At 38.4% G+C, this 12,043-nt stretch overlaps 1 protein-coding gene across 1 annotated transcript in view; it reads left to right on the top strand.

Annotated features, from left to right (window-relative positions):
• Nucleotides 1-4,883, top strand: part of PTN (pleiotrophin) — a 101,707-nt gene extending 96,824 nt beyond the window's left edge. Inside the window, exon 5 of the mRNA XM_077850065.1 lies at nt 4,137-4,883. Within this exon, the coding sequence (XP_077706191.1) occupies nt 4,137-4,192 (56 nt within the window). The 3' untranslated portion in view covers nt 4,193-4,883. The remainder of the gene's footprint in view (nt 1-4,136) is intronic.
• The last annotated feature ends 7,160 nt before the right edge of the window (nt 4,884-12,043 follow it).

Here is a 12,043-nt window from a genome sequence, read left to right as displayed (position 1 = left end):
GCACCACTGTGAGTTTTCAGTATGGTGATGTCCTGGTAGGGATCATCATCCAAGGGAAAAAACAAGTCACTTTTCAGGCTGGTGGCCTTTGTGCTCACATACCAACGATGGCTCACTTCCTATTTGCATCCATTTGGGCTTCACAGCCTCAGTCCCTGTGGGGAAGAGTGACATATAGCCTAAGGTGTTCTTTGATGTGTGGCATGTGTGTACTTCTTTCTCTGGACTTGCTCTTTTCACTGTGAACTCAGGTGCCCTACTGTTTGACATCAGGATACTGATCACAATGGCTCTTCAAACCTTTGAGAGTAGCCACTATGTGACCGTATTACAAAGCACTTGCTTTACACTGGTATACCCATGCTCCAAGTCAATTCATGACCCTTGTGCCCATAGCAGATTTCTCAATTGTAACCTTGATAAGCTACTAAGATGGGACATAACTTTATTCACAGAGTTATTTCAGTCTTCTATATTAAAAACAGAGACAAATGGCTAAGAAATTTGGATAACTTTCATGTATATACGTTTGTAATTTTTTTCTTCATAAAATATCTTTAAAGAAGTATGGAAATACTGAAAGACTTTGACTGAATCTACACTCCTTTCCTTGAGAAATACTACTATTCTGTATACTAATGAATTGACTCTGTTTCCCATCCAAGTGTTCATTTCTTGACTTTTATTCAACAAGTATTTCATGAGCACTTATTATGTGCCAGGCACTAAAGACACAGATATAAAAGACAGATACAGTCTCCACCCTCAGGGGGAGGGAGAAATGCATATTAAATAATTAGATATAAAATCAACTCTGATTTCATAAGAGTGATGAAAGGCAGATGTGAGAGGCACCACATGGAGGTATCTAACTTCAGGTGCAACCTGCTTAGTGCAGGAATTCTGGGAAGGCTTCCTTGAGGAAATAAAGTTGAAACAAAGGTGTCAAAGATGAACAGATTTTGGCTAGGCAAAGTTGAGGTGGTAGGAGGAAAAAGGTGTGGAGAGAACACAGTGTTGTACAAAGGCTGACATAAAACTAAACAAGGAAACCTCAAAGAACCACCATTAGGAAGAGAAGGGCATGGTGAGCCAGTGAGGCAGGGGTTCTTTCCATGCTAGAGATTTATGTATTTTATTGAAGGGTTGTGCATCAGCTACAATGCTCTAGGCACTGTGCTAGGGGCAAGGGAAGTGACAGTGAGTTGAGATTATGCCCCTCACAGCTTATGCTTACGGACAATTATGATACTAACAGTCAGTGCTCTGAGAGAAGAGAGAGAAGAGGCTTTTAACTCAGACCAAGCAATCAACAAGCTAGAAGTTGTGTCAACACTGGTACCTGAAGGATGAGAGGCATTAACAAGATGGAGGTAGTAGGGGAAGCACAGAGCTGACGGAATGAAAAGTGAATTTGAAGGCCAAAGAGTAGGGGAGAAAAAGAATGATGTGCTCCTGGAACTGAAATAGGCCTAAGCATAGAGACTCAAGCCAAGAGAGGTGATTTGAACGATGGTCAAAAGATAAGCATAAGACCAAGTGCATTTACTAGAGAGGCGATGATCAATGGAGGCAGTGCTATGTTGTGTGAGGAGGTCAGAGAATGGCCTCTCATCTGATTCTATAGCTGGATCACTGAGGACCTTGAGGAACGATAGACATTCTTTTGCACTCAGTTTCTTCATCAACTATACAGGGCAGTTCAACTAAGTTCTTTCCAGCTTATAGATTCTGTGATACTATTTAAAAACCCTCATGTAGAATGGGTAAAGCCCAAGAAGCTGTTTCTAAGTTTTTGAGGCCAGAGAAATGAGGAGTGACAACATTCATTTAATCTGTCGTAACATGTACATAAGTCATCAAAAAAAACCTGCTTTTGTTTGGCACCAATATTACCAACACAAGTTTCATCCTTATTCTCAAAAACTTGAATAATTTTTTATGTGACAAACCAAGTTGACCTTATGCAAATAGAAATGTATCCTTCTTTCCACCACTATCGCAGTCTCCTCATTTTTCTACTTAGATTTGAACCCAGACTGGACTCAAGGTCTGCATTGTGTCAAAGGAATGCCCTGATGACTTCTCAGTAGTGTAAAAAAAAAAAAAAAAAAAGTTTGATTGGCATTGTGCAGGTTAAACTGGCAATTGTTTGGTTTCTTGTTGATTAATGAAAATAAAATATGGGCATTCTCGAGTACAGAATTTGGAGAAATTGAGACAAGAGAGACTAGGTTTATATTCCAGCTGACACCCTAGGTTCTTCTCTGAGGATATCTTTCTAATAAACAGCTGTTGTTTAAAATTTCCACCAAAGACTGAGGAATTATTAAATGTTAAGACAATGATTATTCAGAAATTAAACAGAAAACATTCTTTGACTTTATAGGTATCTTTGAACTTGAAAGTTCTAGTCATCTCACCTTTCGTGGATCAAAAGGAGGAAACATTTATAATGACAAAAACAGAGTGAAAGGTTAAATCTCTTCGGTTTAGGTGGAAAGTGAAGGATAGGCATGAACAGAGTGAAGACTTGTGAACAGCAAGTTAGCAGGATGTTAGCAACTCTTGACATAATTGTGATTAGCGCACTTTTGGAGCTTGAACAAAGGGAGCTCAGGACAATTACTTGGTGCAGAAATATTATTTCACCTAGTATATAGTGGACTTTTGAACTTAGAAGAAGTGACAAGATAAGGGGGAAAAAAAGGTTCAAGCTCTACCCAGGTATAAGTTTGGACTTTTACAACATACACAATTAGCATTATGTCCCCTCTCATTCTAAGCCCCTCTTGGACACAGGCCCTGTGATCCATTGGACAATCCCTGATGGCCATCATTGTTATCTCATGATTCCTCTGTCTTTCCGCCTATTCAGGGACCTGCTCAGTCAATGTATCTGAGGGATAATGAAGAATATTAATTATATGGAGAAATGACCTCTTGTTCTTAGCAGTTTTCATCAGTGTGATGAAAGACTAAACTTTATTGAGCATAGGTGATTATGCCATGTTCTGTTCTCAGTGAATTTTATACAACTTATTTAATGTGGATATTGGCCCTACAAAGTGGTATGATTCATATGCCCATTCACAAGTGAGGAATCTGAGACACACAGATACATGAACTGGCTTTCAGGAAGTCTCAAAGTAACTTGATGATGGAGCTAGGACTAACACTCTAGCAGTCTAACTCCAGAGCCTATACTGAACCCCTATGTTTCTACCACTTCTGTGGTAGAAGGATCTTATAAAGGGGAAGGATCATAAAAACATTTAGCAATATCCTCTCAATTGGTAGTGATTCTGACCATTCTCATCTCTGGAGCCAAAGTTGACATGTCCTATTCTACATGGCATTCTCCTCTGCCTAGAAGAAGGGAGAGAGCAAGAGGATTGAATGGAAAAGGATGGGATGTTTTGATTCACGTTCTCATGGTTTTACTTACCTGGTTCAGGCCAGGTTGGTATGTTCTACTTGCTTCATCCAAGACTAGGAGGCTCTATAGAGTCAAAGCTCCACATGGTTCATAGCTGGTCCTTCAAACATGAATAGCTGGCAAATATATAAGCAAAGGGCGAATCAAGAGAGGAAGCACTTCGAAAGCATCAGGAAAATGCTTATCAATAGCCCCATGGAAAGGGCACATAGGGCATGAGTTGCTAAGCAGAGCTTTTATAGCTCTCCATGGATCAGTGTCTTGGAATATTCTCTCAGGGAGGTCAGCTGTGTTTCTCTTTTCTAAGTAGGATCCTCAGGTAGTATTTTGTTTATTAAATGGGGGCAGCCAATAAGATGGCAGGCATTTATAGGTGTTCACATGAAGGAAGGCTGTATGACTCCTGCCTATTCTCCTAGGCACTCTCCTGGCAAAAGCAGGTATACACACTACACACCTTGTCTATCCATGTAATCATTTCACTCCTGGACAATTACAGTTGGCCCATGAAAAATGAGGGTTGGAACCGCTATTAATAGTTAAGTTTGGGGGGAGTACAAAGTTACATGCAGATTTTCGACTGCATGGGGGGTTGGCACCCCTAACTCGAGCATTGGTCGGGGGCAACTGTATAAGAAAAGCGCCCCCTTTGTTTACTAACGTGATGATTTTCTTCTGTCTGTATTTTTAATCACAGCAGAATCCAAGAAGAAGAAAAAGGAAGGCAAGAAACAAGAGAAGATGCTGGACTAATAGACACCACCTTCTGATGGAACATGAGAAGGACATCAGCAAGCAGGATCAGTTAACTATTGCATTTATACCTATGTAGGCTTTTTATTCAAAAATTATCTATAGCTTAAGTACACAATAGGCAGAAACAAAAAGAACAGAAAAATTTTGTAGTAGCATTTTTTTTTAATGTATACCATAGGACCACTAGGGACTTATAATAAAGGACTGTAATCCTATTTAGAAAGTTGACTTATAGTACATGCTAGAACAATTGAGGTAAGTTTTTTGAAGTTATGTGATATTTTACATTAAAAATCGTTTTTTTTACATGTTTTTCTTTTGGCAGCAATTTACGTGTTATGTAAACTACTATTCTTGTTAGATAATTTTTTCACCTAGACTTTTTTCCCCATTGAGAAAAATATATACTAAACAAAGCAGCAATAAAATATAATCACCCTATCTGAGGAAATATCTTTTTTTTCTGCCAATGGATTTAAAAAAAAAAAAAAAAAAAACTTTAGTCAGCAAAATGGGGGAGGGGGTGGAGCATGCCCTAATTCAATGTTGAATTTTTTTTTTTTTTTTAAAGGAAAAGCATTAAAAGAAGTTCTTTCATTTTGGCAGGGACATTGTTTTCTTGATGAAATTATTTTTCCTTCTGAGGAAAAAAAAGACTAGGAAAATAAATCAAGGTGATGCTGAAAAAGGTGCTTTTGTGTGCAGTGATTTGATACTGTAACCCTCCTCCTTTGTCCCCTACACTCCCCTAGTCAACCTGTTAGCAGTGAGAATTTATCATACAAATTAAATTACTCATGGGCACAAATGTTATAGAGGGCTTATGTAATATAGATGTAGATGTAGATCTATGTATTTTTAACTATCAGCATTTAGTGCTATGGAATTGAACAAAAGTCCCAAAGTAACCTAGAGTTTTATGGAACAGAAAAACACTCTACTTATATTGAATATATTTGGGCTTGCACAATCCAAATCAGGAACAGGGTAACATGCAAAATAGTACTTTGTACTTGGTTTCTACAAGTCAAGATTTCTACTCTATTATCTACCATGTGTACCAAGATAACTACCAAGGGTTATCTGTACAACTCCCTTATCTGCTGGATTCCAAATACAGTCTTTAAATAAACAAGTCCCTGCTTCTATTAGAGAAATAACACCTCAGGAATCAGCTGGGATTAGCTAGTATTCCTCTTGAAAAATCCAGCTCTAATTTTCAAGTGTAAGACTCCATAAACACACACCTACCTACCAAGGTAACTCCAAGTCCACTTTCAGAAATCATGGTTTCAACACACCTTGGGCTAGCCATAAAAATAATTACAAAACTGGTCTAATGATGCAGCCAGAGCCTACAAAGCTAACCTGTTCTGCTGTCTAGTCAAGGACTCCACTTGAGCTAGAAATGTTCAGGGGGTTTGTCTCTCCCCACTAAGTCAAAACCAACTGCCAGGGGGAGTAGACAAAGCTCAAACATTTTATGGACTGGTGCTTAATAAAAGCAGAGTACCTTGTAAAAAGCAGACGACAGAAACTGCGAACAGTGGATGTGGTCTTTTTACAAGGGGGCCTTAATAGGGAAAAAGCACTTGTGGGGATGGATGGACAAGAAGAAAGACATTGTTTTGAGTAGGTTTTTTATAGAAAGTCTCATAAGGATAGAGATGGTGGAAGAGTCTGTAGCAAGTTTTGTTAGCTTCTCACCTACTATTGTTCCTCCATCATCCTTTAGCCAAGCTAGCAGTTCATGAATCAGTAATGAGCTAAGGTAAACTAGAACAAAATCTCCCCAAGGGAAAGCAACCCTGTAAATGATTGTGGCGTCCCCTTCACTCACGGGGCATGGAGGATGATTCCTAACAAACCCTAAAATAAACCTCTGAGTCTCTGTCTCAGCAAGGAATGCTAATTGCTGTTGCATAGGCAAGGAAATTAAACTTCCTCTAAGTCTTGAGAATTATTCTACCCCAGTATAAAAAGCCTCCCCAAAGTACTTAAAACATAAATGCAAAAGGACAAGCTCCAAAAATCACTGATTCCAACAAAGAGGAGAAAACAGACCATCATCAGTCATTTCCGAGAGTGCTCCAGCAAATTCTTCCTTCCCAAATGTTCTGAGGCTTACAGACTTTGCCTTGAAGTTTATTTAGCCTTGAGGTAGGAAAGGGAGATATAAAAGAATCAGCTGTGATAGAAAAAGTGGCTTGGGAAGACAGCAGAGTAGGAGGACACAAAGTTCACTTCATCCCACGTTTACAACTAGATACCACTCATAGCCAAGAAAATAAGCCGAAGAGCAATCCAAACACTGGCAGAACAAACTCTGCAACTAAGTGTAGAGAAGAAGCTGCATCAGAGAGGTTAGGAGTTGGAGAGGTGAGGAAGGGCAGGAGTGGTGGTTAGTAGCTGACCGAAGGCGGAAGGGAGCTGTGGACACAGGAAAACACAGGGTAGCCCACATAGGGAAAATGAATCCCCATAACGTCTGGCTTTGAAAACCAGAGGGGCTGAATTCTGTGAGTATAACCAGTGCAACTTGGAGCCTGGAGCTTTCAAAATCAATCAATCAATCAAAGTAAAAGTCAGCACTTAGCACTGGGCAAGCCAAGATAGCGAGTCATAGCCAGGTTCCTGCCCCTAAAGAGACGACAGCCCAAGGAGACTCAACATAGAAGCCAGAGTTTGCACAACAGGACAGAGATCTATTTATAGTAATTTTGGAGAGTGATGGGGATACTTCTCTGGGAACAAAGAAGCTGGCAGGCACCATTTTTGTCCTCTGACCCCCAGCATAAACAGAGCCACCTGAGGGAGATGGCACTGCACAGACAATTGCTACCTTACTTGCTAGCGGTGTGCTCTGCCCATGAGTTCTCCTGAGGCCTCGCCGACTCCAGACCAGCTGGCCTGAGCCCTGGGCTCAGTGCAAATTGTGTTAATGCTGTGCAGGCCCCACCCAACTGCTATGCACACAGACGCTGCATGCCCCTGGCCACCAACACCATGGCCATGCACCATGCTCCCAGCAGCCACCAGGTTACAGGGGAATATGACCTAGGATTAGCAGCTCAGTGCAAATTTTCCTAATGCTGCTGCCCTGTCCCTGAGTCCTTCTGTGGTCACGCCTCCTCAGACCCTGCATGCTTGGCTTTCACCAACATCACAGAGAGCAAGTACAGGCTACAATAGGCAGAGAGGAAAAGGGACTCAGACTCATAACAGGACACAAGCAACACACATAGGAAACTTCTCTCAAGTGCCAGCTTCTGGTGAACAGCAGACAGTGTACTGCATGGCACTACAGGACCTCTTCTTCATAAAGCCACCACTTGCAAGAACAGAAGACATAGCTGGCTTTCCTAACATAGAGAAAAAGCAGACAAAGAGAGGTAGACAAAATTAAGAGACAGAGAAGTATGTCCCAAATGAAAAAAAAAAATGACAAAATCACAGCAGTGGACCTAAGTAAAAGAGAGATAAGTTATATGCCTGATACAGAATTTGATGATTATAAGGATACTCGCTGGGCTTAGAAAAGGGTGGAGGACATCAATGAGACCCCTGACAGAGAGATAAAAAATAACATATCAGAGGTGAAGGACTTAATACATTAAATTAAAAATACAATAGATGGAATAAATAGTAGACTATAGGAAGCAAAGGAATGTATCAGTCACCTGAAGGATAGACTAATGGAAAGCAATCAAGCTAACAGGTGACAAACAAGTACTGCGTAATGAGAATAGACTTTGAGAACTCAATATGATAACATTCACACTATAGGGATGCCAGAAGAAGAGAAAGAAAGGGGGACAGAAAATGTATTTGGAGAAAAAATAGCTGAAAACTTCCCAAATCAAAGATGGAAACAGAGATTCCAACATATTCAATTGAAGGCCGTCCACACCTTGACACATAGTAATTACAATGCCAAAAAATAGTGATGACCAATGAATTTTAAAGGTTCCAAGAGAGAAGAGGGCAGTTATAAAGGAAGTCCCATAAGGCTATTGGTTGATTTTTCAGCAGAAACTTTGCAGGCCAGAAGAAAGTGGTATGATGTATTCAGTGCTGAAAGGGAAAGATCTGCAGCCAAGAATACTTTATCCAGCAAGGCTGTCATTCAGAATAGAAGGAGAGAGAGAGTTAGCAGGCAAAGAAAAGCCAAAAGAATTCATGACCATTAATCTAGCCATACAAGCAATGTTAAGAGGGACTCTAGAAAACAAAATCCATAAATGAGAGTAAGAAAAATAGGAAGCACAAAAGCAAAGAAAAAAAGTGTATCTGTAAAAATCAGTCAAGAGAAGCACAAATTAAAAAGATATAAAATATGAAACCAAATATCTGAAGTGTGGAGGGGAGAGGAATAAAGGAGTTCAAAATTAGGTGACTGCTTAATATAGACGGCTTAATAGAGCTTAATATGGACTGCTACATGCAGAAGATATGACGTATAAAGCAAATGGTAATCACAAATCAAAAAAACAATGATATGCAAAAAATAAATAAGGAATCCAAGTATATCAACAAAACCAGCAAATCATGAAAGACAGAAAGAAAAGAAAGGATCAGAGAAAAACTATAAAAACAAGTAACAAAATGGCAATAAATACTTATCTATCAATAATTATTTTAAATGTAAATTAACTAAATACTCCACTCAGAAGACGTAGGGTGACAGAATATAGAAAAGCCAGACTCCTCTATATGCTGCCTATAAGAGACTTGTTTCAGAGCTAAAAACATTTGCAGATTGAAAGGGGATGGAGAAACATTTATCATGCAAATGGATGTCAAAAGCCAGAGTAGCAATACTTGTATCAGACAAAATAAACTTTCAAACAAAATTTGTAAAAAGAGACAAAGAAGGACACTATATAATACCATCCAAACGAACTTCAACAAGGAGACAGTGGCACACTGGACCAGATAGATTTAACAAATATATTCAATTAAAAAACAAACAAACAAATATATTCAGAACATTTCACCCTAAAACAGCGGAAAACATAGAAGTATACATGGAACATTCTTCAGAATAGATCACATATTAGGCCACAACAAGTCTCAATAAATTCTAAAAGACTGAAGTCATACTATGCATCTTTTCTGACCACAACACTATGAAACGACAAGTCAACCATAAGAAAAACATCTGGAAAGAGTACAAATACACGGAGGTTAAACAACTTGCTACTAAATAATGAATGGGTCACCCAGAAAGTTAAATCAGAAATCAAAAAGTACATGGAAGCAAGCAAAAATGAAAACACAATGACCCAAAACCTTTGGGACGCAGCAAAAGTGGTTCTAAGGAGAAGTTTATAGCAATACAGGTCTACCTCAAGCACCAAGAAAATTTCTCAATCTAACCTTACACCTAAATGAGCTAGAAAAAGAACAATAAATGAAGCCTAAAGCCAGCAGAAGAAAGGAAACAATATTAGAGCAGAAATAAGTGATATAGAATCTAAAAAACCAACAGTACAGATCAATGAAACCAGGAGGTGGTTTCTGAAATGATCAACAAAATTGATAAGCCTCTAGACAGATTCATCAAAAAGGAAGGGAGGCAGGGGGGAGAAATGACTCAAAGTCAGAAATAAAAGAGGAGGAATAACAACCAACACCACAGAAATGCAAACAATTATAGGAGAATATCATGAAAAAGTGTATGCCCACAAAGTAGACAACCTAAAAAAATAGGTATATTCCCAGAAACTTATAGCCTACCAAAATCAAATCAGGGAGTAATAGAAAATTTAAACAGACTGATTACTAGCAGCGATTGAATCAGTAATCAAAAAATTCCCAAAAAACAAAACTCCAGGACCTGATAGCTTCATACGCAAATTCTACCTAAAATTTAAAGAAGAGATAATGCCTATTCTATTCAAACTATTCCAAAAAAGAAAAGAAGGGAAACTTCCAAATTCATTCTATGAGATATCACCCAAATACAAAATGAGACAAAGACACCAGAAAAAAAGAAAATTACTGGGCCATATCTCTGATGAACACAAATGCAAAAATCCTTAACAAAAAAACCCAAAATACTAGCAAACCAAATCCAACATTACATTAAAAAAAATTATTTGCCATGATCAAGTGAGATTTATTCCCAGGATGCAAGGTGGGTCGCTATTTGCAGATCTATCAACTGATATATCACATCAACAAGAGAAAGGATAAGAACCATATGACCATTTCAATGGATGCAGAGAAAGCACAACATCCATACATCCATACATCCATATGTATGTATGTACAACATCCATAATATTACAACATCCATAACATCATACCTAAGAATAAACCTAACGAAAGGAGTGAAAGACCTGTACTCTGGAAACTATAAAAAACTGATGAAAGCAATTGAAGGCCACACAAAGAAATGGAAAGACATCCCATGCTCATGAAGTGGAAGAACAAATATTGTTGAAATGTCTATACTAATCAAAGCAATCTACACATTCAATGCAATTCCTATCAAAGGACAAGTAAAAATATTTTATAGAACTAGAGCTAAACAAACAAACAAAAAAACAACTTTATAATTTGTATAGAACAACAAAAGACCCTGAGTAACCAATGCAATTTTGAAAAAAGAAAAGCAAAGTTGTTAGTATTGCAATTCCAGACTTCAAGTTATATTACAAAGCTGTAGTAATCAAAACAGTATTGGACTGGCACAAAAACAGTCACATAGATCAATGGAACAGAATAGAAAACACAAAAAATAAACCCACAATTAAATGGTCAACTAATCTTTGACAAAGCAGGAAAGAATATCCAATGGAAAAAGGAAAGTATCCAACAAATGGTGTTGAGAAAACTGGTCAGCTATATGCAAAAGGAGGAACCTGAACCACTTTCTTACACTATGCATAAAAAGAAACTCAAAATGGATTAAAGAACTAAATCTGAGACCTGAAACCATAAAAATCCTAGAAGAGAACACAGCCAGTAATGTCCCTAACATCAGTCAAATACCATATGATTTCACTCTTATGTGGAATTTAAGAAACAAGCCAAATGAACAAAGGGGGAAAAATGAGACAAACCAAGAAACTATAAAGAAACTGCTGATTACCAGAGGGGAGGGAGGTTGGGGGAGTGTTGGGGGGTGTTGGGGGGGGCGATGGGGATGAAGGAGGGTACTTGGTATGATGAGCACAGGGTGATGTATGGAAGTGCTGAATCACGCTGTACACGTGAAACTAAGATAACCCTGTATTTTAACTATATTAGAATTAAAATAAAATGAAATTAAAAACAAATGAAAAAGAAAACAGCTGTGATTCCTTACATGGCCTTAGAGTGAAGACAAGCTTTCTGGCTAGTGATTAGGAGGGCACAAAGCAGCCTATCCAAACCCTAGCAAAAATATGTCTTCAGCGACCAGAAAATGTCCTCGTTCAACTCAGTGATTGCATCCTCTGTACTTGTGTTCTGATAGACTTTCTAATTTATCCTGAATACCTGAATGCTGTCACATTCGTTGCATATAGACAAAGAGGATCTGGGATAGCGACATTTCGATTTCATATATTCCCGGAATGACGTTCTAACTTCCTGTTAACTGTGCAAGAGTGGAACTCCAAATACAATCTAATGTTCGAAATAGCTGTTAGGTTCTACTAAGTTGTACTGGTGGGGATATGTGGGTATAAAAGAATTCATTGCATTTGTGTTTTCTTATTTGAGGAAAGAAAGGCTACACTGCCATCAAGAAGACAGAGATTTCTTGAGGAATGAGACACACATACTTTTTTCATAATGTGCACTTTGTCTCCATATTACTTAAAATCTTAAATCAATTGTTTTATAACTTCTTTCCAT

This window comes from Canis aureus, chromosome 15 (assembly GCF_053574225.1).
Source record: "Canis aureus isolate CA01 chromosome 15, VMU_Caureus_v.1.0, whole genome shotgun sequence".
Taxonomy (NCBI): Eukaryota; Metazoa; Chordata; class Mammalia; order Carnivora; family Canidae; genus Canis; species Canis aureus.
This window is presented reverse-complemented; position numbering and strand designations above follow the sequence as displayed.